The following is a 21181-nucleotide window of genomic DNA, read 5'->3' as shown; positions in this document are numbered from 1 at the left end:
GTCTTCGGTCTCTTAGACTTAAGAACTGCTCTGCTACTTGTGTATTATTATTTTAAGGTGAGATGGATTTCATGTGCAAGGTGTTGATTCTTGAGCGTTTCCCCAATTCTTTGATCGGATGGATAATTTTAATAGACAAGAAAAGGCATCATATTATTGCTGCAGTCAGTATTCTTGCTGCATTAGTGACGATGGAGCTTCATCACATTAGCGGTGAACATCATGACAGACTTGTATCTAATAACTAACAACCAATTTGGATCCGTGGTACAATTTGACTGACCTGGATCAGTCTGACCAACAGGCTCTTTGTCACGTACGCAGTGCTTCCTCCACCTGAGCAGCTGCTGCAGAGTCTTGGAAGCCCTGCTGGACTCTGCGGTGCAATGTGACCTGGATGAGAGCTGGAGGATACTTATCTAATGTGGGGCAGCGCAGATTGCATTGTATCCACAGGGCCGGGGACCGCAGAGCCAGGAAACTTCAGGGACACAAAGTGCTTAAAGCAGAACGCTGATAGAGATGGCCTACTCTCCTCACTCCAGCTCCATCTCTGGTGCGAGGCCAAAAGGAAAAATTAGGGAAATGTATGACAGCTTCATTTACCGCACACTGATTCAATTTCATCAGGCTCACAGACGACAACAGTTTGAAACATGATGGCAGATGTTAGCCTGAATCTGCATGTCTTTCATGTTCCCATTGATTTTCATGTTTCCCTCCAGCCACGATCTCTTTTGGGAGCAAATTAAAATCAAGCTTTAATGGTTAATCCAGACTTAAAGGTGTCTGTTACTGTTAATTTTGAGATTGGCCCAAAGGAAAAAACAGTTGGTCATTGTTAGTGAGAACAAATGCAAAAAGCAGATCAAATCACAGTAAGCCTCTCATATGGTAGAACTACAGGAGGAATAAGAAAACAGAAATCTCATTATAAATAGCACATAGACAAAATAAGGCAAAGATATTGAAAGACTGAGCTCCTGTGAAGAAATGAACCCATCAGGTGCTTCCTCTGCCAGTGAACTTGTCTTACTGCCGCTCTTCAGTTAATAGTCCAAAGCTGACACTGGCGGCATTAACCCGAAATTAAATCTGCTTTCTCCGAGCAGTTGGACTATACCTGGTCTGGCTTTGATGGGGCCGACACGCAATGAATCAGAAAATGATATGAGAGAGCTTGTGAAGGAGGATCAGACCCAACCTCCTTTCACACCTCAGTACACCTGGACACTTGCAGTGATCATGACGGACAGATTTGTCGGTTTTAAATTAAAAATAACATTTCCCCAGAGCTACATCAAAAAGATTTGTTTAATCTTTTCAGTTGCAGTTAAAAGATCCACAGGAACTGACAGTCTTGAGAATAAACCAAAGTGTGAATATAGCGAAGAACGATTTCAGTGTTAATCACTTCGATCCCAACTTTGGTCACAGTTTGTCCAGATGATCTAAAACGTAAGATGAAAAATGTAAGCGAGCATGCCTGAATATCCGGGGTTGGAAAGAGTAGATTATTAAAGAGAGATGAATATTTACAACATAAAATTCGAGTCATGGTTTCAATTTAACCTTTCTTTTTGATGTTAGTTTGCTTACAACCTGTCAGATACCTCCTGTTTTCTCACATTTCAATTCAGCCACTTCCTGTAACTACGCTCTTAGATTCTGTAATTAGGTTTTGAGGAGCAATCTTATCATTAGAGTTAGATATTATGTTCAAACAGAAAAAATAGGGATTAAACTGTTATTAGGTGGATTATCCTCTGGATTTTGGATTTGAACTGGACATACTGTAATCTCCAGCAAGGAGACGTGTCCTGAGAACAGAACTATGACCTGCTCTCATCGTCAGGTTGACCTGATGGATCAATGAATAAATCCCGATTCCTCACCAAAAGAATCCCTCTAAACAAGAGCCAAGAGCAAGAACAACACGTCTCACACACTCCGCTGCAATGTCACACAAGTCAAGTGAAGCTCAGCCGTGTCCGCAGACATCTTGTCGAGTAAACTGACCACGGATCCGGTCACTGCCTCTGGACTTGGCTGTTCCCTTGTCATGGGCTAATGTAAGCGTGGATGCACACTCGCCTCCTCGGGCCGGATGCTGGTCTCAACCCCTCGGATCACAAGTTCAATTAATTTCACAGTTGGCGGCACCCACAGTCATTTCACCGGGGCCTGTTGTCTGGAACTGGAGAGAAATGGAAAGAATATGATGCACCCCGAGCCGCAGCCGCTCAGCCCCTCAGCCCCTCCTCCTCCTCCTCGCCTATATCCCTTCCACCCAAGAAGGCGCCGCTCGCCCGGAGCCACATCTGATCTGATAGGGCCACGGCTCTGCAGCATATTAAAGCTCACATCACGGCGATAAGCGACGATGAGACAGCCGCATGCATCATTACGGCTCCATAAAGACATCTCTTTTTCATCTCACTTCAGCGGAAAAGTCTTAAATTTATCTCGATATGCAGCTCATTAGAGAATTTGAGCCTATTGGCCGACGTCAGATCAATTTCAGCAGCTGAATGTGGCTTCAAATGGAAATAAAGAGCTTTTCAGACATGACCTTCAAATCATGTTTGTCTTCCTGCCTTCAACTTCAGAACAACTTTGTTTTTCAAGTGTGACCTGGAACCTGGACCTGTTTTACAAACCTAGTGTTGGTTAAAAACTGAAAAACTTCCCAGAGAGTTCCTCCATCTGTTCTCTAAACTTGAAGTGAATCTTAGCATTTATAGACTCAAACTCATTAGCGCTGTGGGTGGAACTGGATCAGCGCAGTCCAGAACCATTCTACTGTGAGGTGACAGAGCTGCTGTGGGCTGCATATTAAACTGAGCGGCACGCACTCACAATAATTCTGATGGAGCTGCGGAAACCACATTATCTTCGATGATAGATGAGAGCAAAATGGGTAAATATTATAATGAGCCATCATGCATTCCTGCAGGCACACAGCTTGTGTCGACTCTTAATGTGCGCTGAGGAGAAGTGGCCACACAGCTTGTTGACACATCTCTGATACATGTGTCACATTAGGTGCAAAACCCCCCCCTCTTAGAATAACCAAGCCTCAAAAGTCTCCCGTTTTCTTTCCTTCCTTACTCTGCCTTTGCTACTTTGTCATGCGGGGCACCGTGTGCCGCTTGGTTTTTTCCAGGACAACACACGAGGGATGGTTGCTAATCACAGGTCGAACACTGCTACCCACTCTCAGCTCTTAACACCACTGTCTTACTCCACAGATTTGCTGGGTAGTGCGCCAGCAATCCCTGATCTTAGCGTCACAGCATGGTGCTGTACGAACATTTTTTATTTTATTTTTGTTTTTTCACATCTTGTGCTTTTAAAGTATCAGATTTATGAATGAAGCCTGGTGTGTAGGATGTATTGAAATGCAGGCCTGCCCTGAAGGGTCACAGGAAACTGGTGGGGGCGGCTCGGCTTCTCGCATTCACACAAACATTCAGAGGGAGCATTTAAAAGGCGGAGACCCCGGCGATCACAGGAAAACACCTGCAGATGAGTTACAATTGTAATTTCTGATGCCATTTTGCATACAATCACCATCCGTTTGTGTGCTGGGAGTGAGAGCTCGCCGCCGCTTGCAATTTGACACTTGAGCAGTCGCACAAGCGTCGTGTAGAGAGGAGTGGGAGAGAGTGGGAGGGTTGATGTGGATCAAAAATCACCCAACTCGGCTCTGATTTGTTTGCACAGTGGTTTTCCCTGTCTCTGATGAGCTTATTGTGCCCTCACCAAGTCTTTTATTTGCTGTGTATGATCGTGCTCTGATTGTCGGCGAGTGAAGACTCCAGATTAGATCATTGTGCTTGTAAATAGATGCTACAGTCAAATAAAGAAGGATTTTCCTCCTGTAAAAGCCACTTATCTTAAAAGTGAATCTTTTCACACATAAAGGGAAAACAGCACACAATGTTTGATTTAGTCCTTTACCCAAATTGTAAAATTTTATATTTATTCTACGAGTTTATTTGAAAAAATTTTGATTTACCAAATTTTTAAATTGATAGGTAACTATCACTAAGTTAGGTTACTAGAGCACAATGAGCTCAGAACAAAACAAATGCTTTGTCAGCCACAATCCTGGCCTGCCATCGACTACACCTCTCGTTTCCCTCCCTGTTCTCAGCGAGGTGTTGCCATGCCCAGTGGAAACGAGGCCAAACCCACAACGAGATTTTGCCAATCTCTGAGCCCTTTGGCTGTCATGCAATGATGAATTAGCCTTTGGGGGCCACAGACAATATTTTGGTGCTTCCTTTGTAGACAGCGGCTATCTGGGCCAAGAGTCTGTCTTCCTGTCCCCATTCACTGTGCTCACTGTGTGTGATTGGTCAAACTACAAACAGAAACCAGAAGTAACCTAACCTCTAACCTGAACCAAAAATCTTGTCCCTCGCCGACATAATCTGCATTTTCACATGTACAATCTGTTTGATAGAGGTTCCTGCAGTGCTGACAGTAAACCAACTACTGCTAGCAACATTTGCCAAACAAATTCTTAATGTTGGTAACCGCAAACCAAGACATGTGACATCTGGGTCGACATCGGTTGGCGCCCGTTGGCAGCTCGTAGGGCTCCATCTTAGAAATATGAGTATGAGCTCATCTCTTTCTTTGTCCTTTAGCCTTTTACTGGGCACTGGACATGGGGAGGGCCAACAGTTTTATCTGGAGGGACTCGCATGCCTCAACCTGAAAGTGTGCCTGGACCAGCTTCCTAAACAAAGAGGGATCAGATCATGACGAACAGCGGGATAGTTACGTCATTCTCTTCTCAGACACCACTTTTGCACTATATCCTTATTAAAAAAAAAGCCATTGGCTGTTATATTAATGTTCAAAATGTTATTTGTACAACATTTTAAGAGTAACTCATTGTTATCCCAAAAACTATTCTTCTATTCTGCAGCTTCCCGGTGTGAATGCAACCCCCTTAAAAAGGAACATTACGTCCAGCATGATAAAAACAATGCCGCCTCGGGCCGGCCTTCCTACTGTATCACAACTAATTCTTTGCATACCAATACAAGCTGTCGTCTTTTTAGTATTGATGCTGGGCTGCGGCCACTGTGCTGACAGAAGCATTTCCATGTCCAGCTCTGCCCCGTCCTTGATCTCCACTCATAATAGATATTGACAGGTGCAGCGGAGATAACGCTAATCTGCATCCTAACAGGATTTCACGTGTCATATTGTGCTTTCTCACCGCTGCCTCCTTAATTCGCAACTTTGTTATGCCGCTAATGGTATTTCATGGTGGCACAGCCAGCGGCCTTCAGAGGGAAGGATGCGAAAGTGGAGCCTGACTCGTTCAGGTTTAAATGTCTGAGCAGGTGAACTAATGTGTATTGGATTCAGCACATAGTCCATTTTCTTATTAATATGTGATCCTAACAATGAATATCATTGAAATGCAACAGTAATAGATGTATTCATTGAAATGTCGTTTACAGGCACGCCGCTGATTTTTCACGTAAAGATGCATTTACCAGTCACAATGAAAATACAAAAAACATCTAAAAACGATTTATAACAATATATATGATAATCATTATTTCAGCTTTGACTTTACGACTGCCACTTTTTATCTTTCAGAAGAGTAAATATCGTATTTTGGAGCTTTACCCATACAAACGGACAAAACCTTTCCAGTTTATCTCGCAAACTGCCTTTCACTCCCTGTCCATTGTCCCCACCATTGACTTTATATAAAGATGGACAACATGACAGCCCCCCAACAGTGAAATCAAAGCATCTTAATCGCCACCTGGTGGCTGGCTGCAGAATAGATCATAAATCCTGCCTCCTCCATGTTAGTGGATGAGAAATAGACCAACAAAAAAAGTTAAAGTCAAATAAGTATTTCTCAAAGATGATTTCTGTCATTTGAGACAGTTCTGCTGTATGTTCAGGTGTTTGTGTTTCTGAACAGTTTGTTTAATTAGTTATTTGATGATATAAGAAAGGGGTCAGCTGAGACTGACTCACAATTGGTCGACCATGTGTATCCGCGGAGCCTCGCTACTCCATCCTCCAATCACTACTTTGCAGACTCCGGCTCTAGATGACATCATCATATCCAGGATAACTTAGCTTCATTTCTGGATAGCGGGCTGAGGTGGAGACGTGTCGTCCATCTTTATATTGAGTCTATGATCCCAAACCTTCCACATGACCTGACATTCACTCCCACCTATCCACAATTTCAACTTAAAGATGCTGTAGATTTGGCTAATGAGAAGTAAGAGGTATCTTTTATGCTCTAATGTACACAAACATCTTGAATGTTTGTGTACATTGATCTACATTGAACAAATATACTCCCACATAACAAATCAGTGGGATCATTTTCACATTAATATTTAGAGATTAAAAAAAAGACACACAAAAATACACCAACCAGTATGAGATTCATGATATGAAAAATGAAAAAGGACATTTATACATTTTCCAATTTGAGATAAAGAACACTTGGAAAAGGTGAGTTGGGCTCTAATGTGTGAGAGCACAGCATGACCTTCCACTTCCAGTTAGCTCTTCAGATGTGATTTCAGTCTACAAACAAGCACTACATAATGCATGACGAGCGGCTGGTAATAGGCTGTGTGTCGTGTGTGTGTGTGTGTGTGACAGGGTTGTATGAATCACATTATTCACTCTTGGCCGTCTTGTGGGATTGTGAGTGAGTTTCATCTAACCGACCAAATCAGCTTCATTAGCCTCCTATTTAATGGACGGACGAGATAAGGAGGAGAATCAGTTCATATTGTGCGTTTGACGGTTGCAGATCTGTGCACGGAGAGAAAAACCATCTCCTTTCTGCTCTGAATCACGCTCATTGAGAAAGACGCTGCTCTGATTTAAACTGACCCCGTGAAAGACCAATCACAGTCTCGATGCTGCCTGGAATCTGCCCGGCGACAGAATGGGGGTGTGAAGTTTACAAAAGATGCTACAAGGTCGTAACTGGAGGATGTAGAACCTCTGATTTATGTGAATATAGATATTCTTGAGGCTTTATAATATCCTGCACGAAAATTACACTTCTCAATTTTAGGTTCAGGTGCAAATAACTATTTCCATTTAATTTCCTGTTCAACCCCATTTGAGTGTGTTTAGTGTTTAGTGTCTTTTTATCTTATCTCTTGATCTCACGTCTGTCTCTTCCCAGCATTTTCTTTTTCTCACATTGTAGAAAACAGAGACCAGGATCAACTTTCAACACAGCAGTGAAATGTCTTCTCTCATTTTGCAAGATTTTGTTTTACAAATGAATGATTTACAGTTAATAATCTCCTAATAGAGGCCTTAAATTCTTGTGCTGTTGCCCCGATAGGGTTTTAAACCTTTCATTTTCTTTGTCCACTTGTTGGAAACACTGTCACAGTCTCTGTCCCTCTCTCTCTCTCGCTTCTGTTTCCCCTCCAACACACAATATTCAGCCTGTAGAGCAGAATCCACAGAGTTCTCAATACGATATTGGAGTAAATGCAACCCCTGCGTCATCATATCTTGCTTACTTTTACTCCCGTGTATAATACGATTTCTTACATCAAATTTTTTGGTTTTCACTTGGGATATCAACACCAAAAAAAAATAAATAACTAGCATAGATTTTTCAACCATCCTACAAATTCAAGCATGTGTTTCTTGGGGTATGATCTCAATCCAGCTTCATCAGCCTCGAACGTCAGAGCTCACTTTTCTTCAGCTTCGACCGTGCACATGCACACGATGAGCGGCTGTGGTTGGAAATAAAATGAGGCAGCATCGCCCTGTTAACTGCAATAACACACGGTTAGACTTCAAACTGCAGCATCTCTGTTTAAAAGTCCCTGCACAATGTTTATTTAGGACCGTCCCAACCATGATCTCACATCCCTTGTTGGAACGGAGCGCGGGGCATCGTCACTCTCACTCTCGTTGTCTTTGCGCCTGTCAGAGCTGTAGGGCGCGAACATTTCTCATTCTTGTCTGTTTAAAGTGTTTGGTGACCACCTCACGTAAATACCTGCAGTGCTGGTGTGCCTGGCATATTTAAGCAGAAATTGTAATGTTTTTTAAAATGTTATTCTCTATATTCCCTAACCCTAAATCCAGAATTTGGAAAAATATTGCAAAGTTGTTTTCAGCAGTATCACTAAGCCCCACAGCGACGTGGCCCTCTGAGTTTTTTTATTGTTCTTCATCCAGATTTGACCTCTGCACCAACATTATTTAATTCTTCTACATCCAACTCATGAAAGTAGCAGATTAATGCATTTATTCATTAAGTTTGGGTTGTTGTGTTTTTAACCAAATTCACAATGTACAGCTTTTTCTAGTAAAATGAAAGGGGTACTATAAAGCCGGGGGCAGATTTAGCTTAGAGACAAATGTTTTTTAATAGGGATAGATTTCTTTTATAATTGGACTTTCTATTAAAACGCTAGTTGCACTTTATGCAAATACAGCAATTACTGCTGTATACTTTCTGAAGAAATCTGTTCATTTAACCTTGTTATCACCTGCTTGTCTAATCCAAAGCAAACTGCACTAATACCTCCTTTGCTGCACGACCTCGAGCAGTTGATAAATATTTCATTCTCTTCGCTTTTCAACCTTTGCAGAAAAGAAGAACTTGTCGGTACATGGAAGACGTGCGTTGTTTGGTCAAAAATGTTCAGCTTTCTGTGTGCGCGTCTGGGTTCATATCTGACTTGGCGAGTTCCCACTGTCACACACAAATCACCAGGATGTGAAGTTCACAGCTCCGTGACAGGAAGCTGTCGGCGCAGCCTCACTCTCTATCTGATGTCTGGTCTTTGAGTCGCAGCCCTCTGAACGCTCTGATCTGCGCAAGTCTTGAAGCTGAAGTTTTGACTCTGTGTCCACGTCTCGATGCAGAGAGGAGAGTCCGGCTGGTTTATCGGTTGGCAGATAAAAGGGAACCAGAAAAGATTCATACATTTCTCTTAGTTACCTCTTCTCACCCCTGTCCGTTCATTGGTTGGTTGGTTTATTTGTTTGTAAGCAAGATTACAGAAAAACTACCGATCTGATTACCACAAAACATGGTGGAAGGGTGCGATATGCACAACTTACACATTTGTTTTTATATCTTTAACATTACAAAATAGTGTATTTTTCACATTTTTCATTGATTTAGAACATTTCATGGATCTTGATGAAAATCAGCCACAATTAAGAATAATTGATATCTATGAGTTTGTGTAATTAGGTGCAGCGTGATTCAATTTAGGGGATTGTTGGGCCTTGTCGGAGATATACGCTCTACTGATGCTGCTCCAGTTTAATCTTACTTTATTTAACGTCTGATTATTATGGTTAGAAATAGGGAAAGAGTGTAATTTTAGTATATAGACCGTGGTAAGGGAGTGGCGAGAGTTAGGGAAAGATTAAAATGAAGGTTATTTACAGGACATGGTTGTGGAACTGTGGCCTTCAACATTAAAAGATACATGTCCATCCATCACCCTGAACTTTGAGCACACCACCTCCTGTGTCTGCACTGGAAAATGTTTTAACTTAATTAACTTCGTGGAAGGATGTGTAATTTGTTCGTCTTGTTCTTTATTATTGCGTTTTTTGGGACTGATATTCATGAGTGTGTGCAGATCCAAATGAAAAATATCTGGAACAAGTGAATTTAAATATGGTTTCAAAAGGGGACAGCTGGGCCTTGGCAGAGGTATTTGCTCTTCTGACACATTCTGGTTCATTTCTAAAAAGGTTTTCATGAAGTCTTTCTGAAGACATTACACAAGTGATTCAAGGACCGCAACACAATATCTGAACAATTAAGGCAATCAGTACCAAACAGCTGCATAAAGTCACATTACACTTCATGAGTTTAAACCCCGAACAGGGGCTATAACAGAGATAGGCCTCCAGTCCACTCTGGTTTGTGAAAATGAAATGTTGGTAGCTGGAGCAGATAAACATCATTCTGCTAAAAGGGACAAACTTCAGAGTGGACAGCGGCAGCGGGAGGTTGAGCGAGCATCCAATCCAGCAAGAGCTTGACTCACAGTTTGATCTCTATGAATCAATATTAAGCATCATGGGCAAGTTGGTAAACATGAGTGTGCAGTGTGCTGATGATGTCAGGGCACATGATTTATCGATCAATGATCCTCAAGTTCAAGGTTTTCAGTTACCGTCTCCTCGAGTTTAGAGCCACCAACATCAGCTCGGAGGAGAGGGAGACGCGTAAGGACTCGGTAATGGAGGCGAACCGGGCAAGTGATACCTCCTTGGCACACTTTAACTCCCCTCCATTTGCACTCAGGCTCAGCCACACAGCCCGCACTCATGCCCATGCACAGATACTGTAGGTCTGGGGGGATTAGAGCGCAGGGAGGTGGGGGGCGCTGCAAGAGTGGGTCCCAATAAGACAAGGTCACCTTAAGTGGATTGGGGATGAGGAGGGAAAAGCAATTCCCTCCGGAGGAAAACAGGGAGCAATTCATGAAAAAGTAATTAAGCAGGATGCACATCAGTGGATGCCACTGGCGGAGAAGACAAGGAGAGAAATGAAAAAGCCCCGAGGACGAGGGGGAATGTTTGTACACAACATATGGGAGATGCTAGAGATTGTTAAATGTGTTTGTTTAACCTCGCACAATTTAGAGATGCGATTGGTTGGTTTTGTGAAAAGGTGCAAAAAAAATTAGTCTACGTTCTTTTCTATATCATATATGGTGAATCAAAGTCATTTTTCAAGCAAAAAAAGTTTCATGTTCTTAGCTTCAGTTTCTTAAAAAAAGATTATTTGCCGCTTTTCCCACTTGTTGTCATTGTAATTCATTGAGCACCTGTATTTTATTTGATGGACACTAATAATAATAATAACAACAACATCAAGTTAGATTTGTATAGTGTGTAAAAAATAAAACAAACCAAGAACACAAAATAATAACAGCAGATGATGAAGCTAGCCTACATAGCAAACAGGTGGGTTTTATGCCTCGTCTGCACTACGGCAGATTTTTTTTCTCCTTTTGAACGTGAAACAAATACAATCCCTCAAACAAGCATGGACCAGTAGGTGGTGATCCGCGAAATACCAGAGAAGAACGCTGTGGTCCAAGTAATATTTGGCGAGACAGAAATGTCGGTAATGTGGTGCAGTGAATAATTGTAATTAGACCCATTAGTGCTAACGAATCATAGAGAAAGTGGCATGTGGCCCCCATTGTGTGTTGTTGTTTCTGAGGGCATGGGCAAAGTCATCTGTGACGTAATTGTTTCCCAAACTCGGTTTTACCTGTAAAACTCGATAAATAGAAACCAGAGTTTTTGAAAATCTGCACTTTAAAAGGCTTTGGTAAAAATCCCAGTTTAAGTGAGTTAAAACGAAAGCGTTATTCAAAATATCGGTGTCAATGTGGACAGGGTGTTGAGGAATTGAAGAAGTGTGCAGAGGTGGGGCGTTGCGGATCTCTATAGAATAGAGTTCCAGAGGGAGGGGGCTGCCAAACTGAACGCCCCAGCACCATAAGCTTTCAGGTTGGTGCAGGGGATGGAAATCAGACCCATGTCCGAGGAAGGTAGGGTCTGGGATGAGATAAAGGGGTGGAGGAGGTCAGACATGTGCTGGTGGGTCAGGGTATGGAGGAGGAGGGCTTTTTTTAAAGGATGCAGGACCAGAAGCCAGTAAAGTTGCAATAGAGTGGAGGGTGATGTGCTGCCTGGGCTCAGTAGTTTTTAATTCCAATTAATCAATTGAATTGAAGCTGTTTACATGAAGTTGCAATTCCATCAAAGTCCAGCAATTCAGTTTCAAAATAAAGATAACGTGTCAAAGTGACCAATATACTCCTTACAAAACCATTATGATGAAGGGTTTTTGTTCAGTTTTATAACTTTCAACAACTTGGTTATGAGACATTTACTGTGACCACCAACCCGACCTCCTAGACTCATCTCCCGCCCACGTTAGTGATCAATCTGCACAAGACGTCAGTGGTTTCACAACAAGCACGAGCCAACACATCAGCCTTGGCAGAAAACCGGCCTTGATCTTCTTTAACGTTTCCATCTTCTGACAGCCACACACAAGTCTCTGCACGATGTCTGCTTCAAATAATGTTTTGAATAAGTGATATATTTTGGCCATTTGACAGAAAAAGTGTTGGTTATTGGTGGATTTTAGAACATGAATGATCAATAGATGCAGCAAAGCACACTGGTCAGTTTGGATGTAGATTCAGAAATCAAAGTTTATACTAAATACTACAGTAATTCGCCTGCTGACCAGTTTTAAATGAACATGGGCACTGTTTACTTCTGGGATAGTGAAAACATTTCACAGCCTGAAACTTATTAGAGCACTAAATGTTATTCCCCAACTGAAAAACAGCCTCATACCAAACTACTATTCGCTCCTGTTATTTAAGAATATAAATATAAGTACAGTTCACAGTCTTGGAAATTCCTGTAAAACGAAAGCAAGGGTTAAAGAGCTGTTTCAAAAGATTTGAGTTTTTTAAGAAGGAACCAGCGGAGCGGCAGCTGAGTGCCAGAGATAGGAAAGAGAAGTCAGGCGGTATTGTTGTTTTTGGTTTTGGTATAATAACAGGATTTGTTGCTGCAAAGAAAAAAAAACCTGTAATAACAGCAGCCCGATCCTGTAGAAGACCAAACTCTCTCTAACACTTAGGGGCTTCAGGAGGCAGATATTGATCTCGCAACTCTTTCAGCTTCTCGCTCAGGTTTAGGAATTTTATTCTGCTCAGACATCTACTGTGGCAGCTGTTTGGCTTCCATCAAAATGAACCTGCTCGGGTCCGGGGCTTTTAAACGGCCGCTTCGCCACAGACAATAGTATAGAGACGGACAGACGGGGGCCAGCGAACACAACCATTCTCTCCCAGCGCTCACTGATGTCAGACATAAATCCATCTCTCCTAGCCTTGGCGGTGGCCTCACACAGTCACTTTACCGCGTGAGCCAAACACTCGAGCGGCGGTTGATTGTGCGTCTCTGTGGATTCACACAAAGCTCAACAGTGTTGTGTCGTATCACGGGTGCATGAATATTAATGACAACATTATTTGGAGCTTTGTTTAGCAGCTTGTTAGTCCGTGACGTACATTCGCGTCTGTACCGTTTGTACTGTTCCTTTCACTACGACGCTCTTACACAAACAATGAAATGTTACACACAGACACACACAGTTGAGTTTGAGGTCGCAGCCGTTTGTACCCAGACGTGGTTTGTCTTAGAAAACAGTTGATTTACAGGGAGTGGATGTGAATGTAAATGTGTTTATCTGAGGCGCACGGTGTGTGCAAATAAAAGCAGCCTGATCACTACGCAGTGAAAATAAATAGTCTTCAATGCACACTAATATGAAATCACTCAAATACAATCTAACGCCGTACCTGGATTGTCATGAACTGTTAATATGTGCTGTAGAAATAATCAAATATTTACATTTAATAAATAGTCAAAACCTTGTTCCTTCATATTTGATGTTTTACAGATCAGTTGAGAAAAGGAAAGAAGAGAGCGAATAAGGAAGGGCAGGAAGGAGAGAAGTGAGGATAAGAGGGATGAGGAGTGAACAGAAGGAAGGATGGAAACCATTGAATGGTGATAAGAAAAAATTAACAATTACCATTGGACGGAATAAAAATGGTTTCAAGAACCAAAAAGAAGGATGTACGAGTTGTAGAAGAGAAGAAGGATAGAGTAATAAAGGCAGGTGGGGAAAGGAGGAGAAAATGGAAAAAACGTGGGGAAGGAAGAAAGCAAGGGAAAATTTAGGAAAGGTGTAAATTATATATAAAGTTATTGGTAATAACATTTACCTGATAAATGTATTGTGAGTGAACAGTGCAATGTCTGAGGCATGAAGGAGGGAGGGACAAAAGGAAAGAGGAAAGAAGTAGGGGAACAAGAGATGTGAGGGAGGAAAGGAAATAGATTATGCTGGATTTTATGAGTTTGAAGAGACTAGTGCAGTGAATATTCTAAACCTGCCTGTTTGGAATGGGCTGTTCTCTTGTCCTGTGTTAATGCTCCAGAGCTACTTCAGAATTATTCCTCTTCATTAGTGAGTCCTCCTCAAACAGTTCTACAACATACTGTCACGTTGTTACTGTTTGTGTGCAGAGCTTTTTATAAACTATGGTTCAAAGTGAAGTTAGGAAACCTTGTGCTCATCCTACTTGGTTTATCTACAATGAAACCGCTGTGCATCTAAGATCAACTGGGTTCTAGTCAATCTATATTTAATGTTTTTCATAAGATAAAACTAAATGTATTTTGTCATACATTGCATTTCTGCTATATCAGAGGTCTGTTCAGCCATCAACACAAATGTCAGACCCAAGATCGCAACTTTTCAAAATAAAAGCTCTAATTCAGCTCGACATAAAGTATTGCAGTAACAAAACAAATGTTGCTTAGTAGAAAATATGCTAAAGAGGAAGTGATTTAAACAAAGTTGCTGCCATGAGAGAGGTCAGCACCCGAGACACCCATGTCCACATCAGTCCATTATCTTGAAATAATAGTCAAATCAAATTAGCTAAATCATTTAGTGGGCCAGATATTATTGCCATTATCACCCGTACCACAACTGCACTTCACTATTTTCTCCTCCTCCACACCGCTCATCTATAAACAGAATGATGAGCCCAGAGTCAGATGACCTGTGCAGACACATTCACTGTAGATATGATCTGCTGTCTGCAGGAATAAGACGGGCGGTGTTTGCACAGCAGCGCTGGAGCGAGGGTGGGACGCAGTGAGCAGTGACATACTGCACATCTGTCAGTCTGCTTCCTCCTGACAGGCGGTGAGTGTGTGTGAGAGTGTGTGTGTGTGTACACGAATCCTGCTGACAGCCAGCTGTTAAACTCAGACATGTACGATGGAGCCTGACAGGACCTCCGCTTTGAAGTGACAGCTAACGCCATCAGGCCGCTAAAGCCTGTCACCTAATAGGTGCAGAAGGAGGGCGACAGGTACAGTTGGGAGGGAGTCACTGCCTCTGACAACATCTTAAGTATGAGTCTTTGTTCGAAAGGATTCATCGTACAGTTCATGAGAGATGACATCGTCAAGCCTGCTGTTAAATATTTACTTTAAAGTGATGTGTGCTTTCACTTAACAACAGCATTTCATGTCATTGCTTTCTTCAGTAAGGGACACTAATGTAGCCTAAGGGTTGTAAAGTGTCACCAAGAATTAATGTGTGTCATTTCTTTAAAGCAGGTGAAACAAGGTGAGTTAAATGTCTAGAAGACGGTAAAACAATGTCAGTAAGTGGAACCACACTGTGAAATATGAATATAACCAACATGTATTTTGACCTGCAACAAGAAAAATAGCATTTCCTTAATTTCCTTATTACTTCTGCCAAAGAGGTTATGTTTTCTTCAGAATCTGTCTGTTTGTTAGTTGGCAGCATTACAAAAAAACTACTGGACGGATTACCACTTGGTGGAAGGATGCAGTTTGGGTCAGGGAAAAACCCACAATATTTTGCAATAGAGCGTTTTTCAACATTTTAATTGATTTCTCAGAGAATAATTCATGATCTTGATGAAAATTAAGGTTTAGATGGCCGATGTCTATAAACATGTAAAATTTGACTGAATTTAAAAGCACCATTGAGCCTTGGCAGAGGTATGCGCTCTTCTGAGTGCAATTCTAGTATAAATTCATGTCGTGGCTAAAGCTGCAATGGAGATAGCACAAGTACGGTGACTGGTCAGGTGCTGCTTTTTCTACTCAACATTTTCACTAACACCATATTTTATATGATCCAGAGTTTCCATTACAAAACTTGTGTTAACTCAGATCTATACCCCATATCACACGGACTGTTTATAACAAACTATTCAGGCTGTGTGTTTTTGGGGCCTTGAAGCTTCAGTGAGAATTACCAGTGAAGTTTCCTTTGTGAAAACGAAACAATAGACTGTAAATAAAGTATGACGACATGACGTCACCCCAAAAGTGAAGTGTCTTGATTGTCTCCTGGTGGCTGGCTGCAGTAAAGTCAAAATACATGTCAAATAAATATTTTTCAAAGATAGTTTCTGTCATTTCGGTTAGTTCTTATCACACTGATGTTTGTTCAAGTCATCAAATTTCTTAACAGTTTTCTTTTAGCGGGGATGGATCATTAATCTTTTATACGTCTATAGTTGTAAGGTTGTCGTGTCTTCCAGTGGCACTGTCCCTATGCTGCTGTCATTGGTGTTAGATGAGATAGTGGCACAAAAAACTATCACCATGATTCAACATGTACAGAAACGAAACCAAGCTTTGAGATGTTCAAGTTATAGATGTAGAAAGGACTGAAAAAACACAAAGAGAAATAGAGAAGAGAAGTAAGGAAAGGAGGAAATCAGAGATACAAGAAGTTAGAAGGGAAGGAAGGTAGCAAGGAAATGTAGTAAGGAAAGGCAAGAAGCAAGGGGAAGGGTATCTTCAAAATCTTGGAAGTTAAGATAATCAACTTAGTAAAATACATCTCGTGCCAAAACAGTTTCCTCAAGAGAAACATCTTTTTGGCTCCGGGCACTTTTTCTGTCACTTGAAGCAGAACCTGATGTGAATCCAAAACTACAGCAAGCAAGAAAAAAAAGTGCCCGTCTTCTCCCAGATGGTGCACTGCTTAGACAAGCTGGAGCACTAGCTCATTAACAAGAGAGACCTTCGTGAACTGATAGCACAGAGCGTGGGAACTCACGACAGGCTTCCATCGATCGCTTTGGCACGCTGGAAAAACTCCCAGAAACTAACACGTTATAATTTAATTTTCAAACCCGGGGGATAGTCGAAAGAAGTCAGAAATACTCTTTGAATTTGTCTCTCTTCGGTCACAAGTAGATGTGACAGTTGTTTTTGTTTTTGTAGTGTAGCCTGCATGGAAATTAATATTCTCTAAGTACTATTGATGCGTCTGCTATAATCTTCCAGTTAAACATTCATTCATCCATTACATTAAGACAATCAGTGTAATAGTTTGGGAAAAGGACTTGGCAGTGGTGGGATGATACAAAGTAAATTTACTATGTTACTCTAATTAAGTACATGTTTTAAGTAGATTTATTTTCAGATACTTTTCACTCTTACTCCACTACATTTACAATAATAAATATCTACTTTCTACGCCACTACTATTTTTCAATGCTCACATTGTTTATATATAAGTGATCGATAACGAGAGGGGAATTGGTTCATTTATCCAATCGGGATGGAGAGATTAGACCCCGCCTAGTTTTAATTTTACTTCAGTACATTTCATCAAATTATTTATATTCTCCCTCCACCACAGGTGTATGGATAAGGGCTGGACGAAATGGCCAGAAATTATATAATTATATATAATATTGTTGATTATCAAGATTAAAGACAAATTTGGATTGCGAAAAATAAATCCCATACATGATGTCATCAACATTTCATATATCTTTCCCATTTTCCGGTTGAGTGCATGTGGACACAATAAGGGATTCAAAAGAATCAGGATTCAGAGTGGACTGAAAAAATTGGATTGAGATTTGATGAAACCTGTTTAAACCTCAGCCGTGCTGGAGACCTCGACAACAAACAGAAGCACTGGGTCGTCAGCATGAGCAGCTCCGTCACCGCAGCGGAACAGAAAGCCAAACATCATCAAGTAGGGAGCTGTCACCATCAAACTCAAACTGTGACGGATCTGTGCAAACTGCAGCGCAAACCCACAATAACTGAATAAACAAATACAATTATGCCAGATTGTCGCTCTCAATCAGAGCGGACGCGAGGAAGTTGAAAGTCTGAAACTTACTACTTACCTTGCAAACCCCTAAAATGTGTTTATCAGTTTCCTAGACTCATACTGTTAATCATCAAGGCAGCCCTGTTGTATATCTGACGCCCTCGCCTCCACAGAAGTCACCTAAATAAAACTTAACTGCAGGTTGCCTGCATTCAGTCAAACCTGCTGTCGGGCGAGCACCAGTGGAAATATGTTGGCTCACAAAACCACCTATTGTAAGAAATAAATAAAATATTATGACTCTGGCACCCTGCAACCAATGACGTGCTGTGCTGTGATTACAGGCCAAGGGCACTCAACTGGTTTGTGTGTGCGTGTGCGTGTGTGTGTAGTGTGGGGGAGCTTTCTTATCAGGTGCGAGCAGAAAGCCTTGTTGTGTGGCTTTTCTCTCCAGCAGGAAAGCGGAACATTTGAATAACATGACGAACGTACCGTAGGACATGGGGATGTCCAGATCGCCCTGCCAGGACATCTGCCCCGATTCGTCGATGGAGTGCTGCGCTGTAAAAAAACAACAACAACAGGCCTCTTGTTTACAGCTCATTCTCACTCCAGGACCGCTTCTGATTTATTAGATCCCCAAAGGAAGGCAATAGAATGGAAATCAACGGCTGTGCCCGGCTGTATTCACACTGGCTGCTTGTCAAGTGCAGAAGTGTGACTTTGTCATTGGAAGTGTGGATTTAACCATAGATAATAAATGTGTGCGTGGACTTTGCAAGATGTCACTTCAAGCCACGATGTGTCATAATGTCCAACTTGCACTGAGCTGAAACAAAAAGTCACATTCTCTTCGATTATTAGACTGCGCACTCGTTTGGCAGAAAGAGGATGACAGCATGACACAGACACTTTGACAGTAAACGTGTTATCACTTCTAAGTTGGTTTTCATGGCACTGTGAAGTACAGATAATGAAGATGGGCATTTACCTTTTAAGTGGCCACGTCCAAGCGTCACAAACCCGGAGGAGATGAAGTTGTGCATGTCTTGGCCGCCGCTGCGAAGGTTCTCTTTCCCATAGTGGCCTGGTAAGACAAAAACAAAATGGCGGAGAATTTCAGCAAAACATTCAAAAGCTATGATTTCACGAGTCAAGCATGAGTTAAACATTTGCAGAGGACAAAGACGAGCACCGTCATTAAAATGGGTAACACCCAATCTTCACCCAAACGTATCAGCGCGTAGGTCGCAGCACAAAGTTGTTATTGTTTCAAATGTTTTGATTCGGCTGCCGCTCGATTTCACATCACTAACAGAACACAAACAATAGTAGCTAAGGCTAAACTTAGCGTAAACCTATAGGGTCGCTACATTATCTGGGAGAGTCGATTATGGTTTTCTGTGAAGTAATAATGAGGATTGTTTTTTTTTTGACATGGTAAAACAGAACGAGGAAAAACTCTTCCGAAGTCAGTGGCCATTCACACTTTACCATAGCTTCTTTCATCTTGGATTCTAAATTTGCTCTCTGATCCATAAAAGATCTACAATGAGAGGACAGCATCAGACCATTAGTTTCAGTGATTCAAACTGTCTTCGGTTGAAAGTGTAAATCCACTAACAACACAAATTGAAACTGATTTAACTGCAAAGTTCCACCACTTTAGAAGCTGGGGGGACTGTGCTTTAATTCCGAGAAGTATATTTACTGCATACCCAAGACAATTCTGCCATTTTGTAAAAAAAAAGAGCAGCCACATACAACTAGAATACTAAACAGAGCTAAAATGGTATGACTGACTAAAGTGACTCTCAGGTGGGATCATCAGCTCATCAATATATTGCTTAAGGATGCCAGAGATGCAATCCGCAGGCTTCAGCCCCTGTTTATCAAACATTCCTCTTTCTTCACAGTAAAAGGAAAAGTTTAAATTAATTAGATACTGAAATTGCGGTGCTTTTAGCCCACCAAGGGGAAAGATAATTGGCTTTGTTACACTTGATTTCAGAATCGATTTAACCCCCTTTTAGGTCTTTGGGGAGTTACGTGTAAGAAGGCAATGCAGTACACCTCAGGTATACACACTTTTGGATTTCCTCGGCGTGAGAGGATCACAATGTAATGCAATTTGTACCACGCCACTGTTAACGCTCCTCCGAACCACTGCTATAATTGAGAGTACAGCGTGAACACAAGGAGCAAGACAAGGTCCCTGACGACATTCAATTGTCCTGCCAATCACAGACGATTCTTCAAAGAAATTAAAGAACACAGTGTTGATGAACTGAGGGGAAAAAAAAGATCCCGAAACTGTAGAGCTGCTTCATCAGATCACATCTCCTCCTTTCACTCGACATTAACTGGCAAACAGTTAAATGCCTCTGTCTCCAAGGAACCACTTCAAAGTCAATAACATCACTCAGACCTTTGGGCCTCGAGAAGCAGCGATCGAACAGCATTTCAAATTATCATAATGAGAAGAACCACGTGGGACCACTGGGCCTTGTCTTCATCACAACAAGGTTTGGCACTAAAGCCTCAGCTCCATGGCTTCTTTCATATTATCAAACCCTGGGGATAAATATAACCTGATTACTGATGCACCCTGACCACTGTCGATCATTTGGGACCATCGAAGAAATCAATAAATACACAAACGACAAGAATGAATACGTTTTCCTGTGTCCAGTGACTGTTTTAACAGCACAGTGTTGTGTCTATGTGGATGATACAGTATAGTATCAGTGCGATGTCTCCTAAAGTGAAATGCTGATGATTCATAACCTCTGCATTGCTCCAAGGACGCCACTTTGGAGCTGAAATCAGAAGATGCTGACTGTGACATAAATTGCTCCCATGTGCCAGTGCAGACCTAAAGCCCCTTATCTAGAGAAATGTTCATCAAAATCGCCTTATCTACACTTGCAATGAAAAAAAACCTGACCCCCCTTTAAAAGAATAACCACTTTTCATCGAACGTTCATGAATGAAGGGAAAACGGTTTTGTTTCAGAGATAAAAACTCAAATATCCTGATTGAGAGTGAAATATTTTGTATTGGCCTTTAGGGAACAGTAAACAGTCATCAAATTAGTGACTCAAACCCAGACTCAAGTCAAGTAGGGTAGGAGTTAATATCATCCTTAAGGAAAACTTTACCTCAACCACATCACATGGCTTTAGTACTGCCACACAAACCTGTCTTCGCTACACCTTAATGACGCTACAACTAAATATTATTATTTTTCATTATAACAACCAGTCTGACGGAGCTTAAATATGATGGTTACGCAACTGTTCCTGCCCCCCCCCCTCTTCTCTCCCCTCTTTTCCATTTTTCTCTGCTTACCACAACCAGTCGAGGGAGATGGCCGCCCAAACTGAATCTGGTTCTGCTAGAGGTTTCGTGCTATATATG

At 41.6% G+C, this 21181-nt stretch overlaps 1 protein-coding gene across 1 annotated transcript in view; it reads right to left on the bottom strand.

The window, feature by feature from the left end:
- The window catches only part of LOC118122865 (protein shisa-6), a 75062-nt gene that overhangs the window by 41582 nt on the left and 12299 nt on the right, over positions 1 to 21181 (bottom strand). The window contains exons 4-5 of the mRNA XM_035179765.2: positions 18753 to 18848; positions 18254 to 18322 (exon numbers count right to left, since the gene is read on the bottom strand). Of these exons, the coding sequence (XP_035035656.1) occupies positions 18254 to 18322; positions 18753 to 18848 (165 nt within the window). The remainder of the gene's footprint in view (positions 1 to 18253; positions 18323 to 18752; positions 18849 to 21181) is intronic.

This window comes from Hippoglossus stenolepis, chromosome 16 (assembly GCF_022539355.2).
Source record: "Hippoglossus stenolepis isolate QCI-W04-F060 chromosome 16, HSTE1.2, whole genome shotgun sequence".
NCBI lineage: Eukaryota > Metazoa > Chordata > Actinopteri > Pleuronectiformes > Pleuronectidae > Hippoglossus > Hippoglossus stenolepis.
Note: the sequence above shows the minus strand (reverse complement) of the source record. Positions and strands in the feature narration are given on the sequence as shown.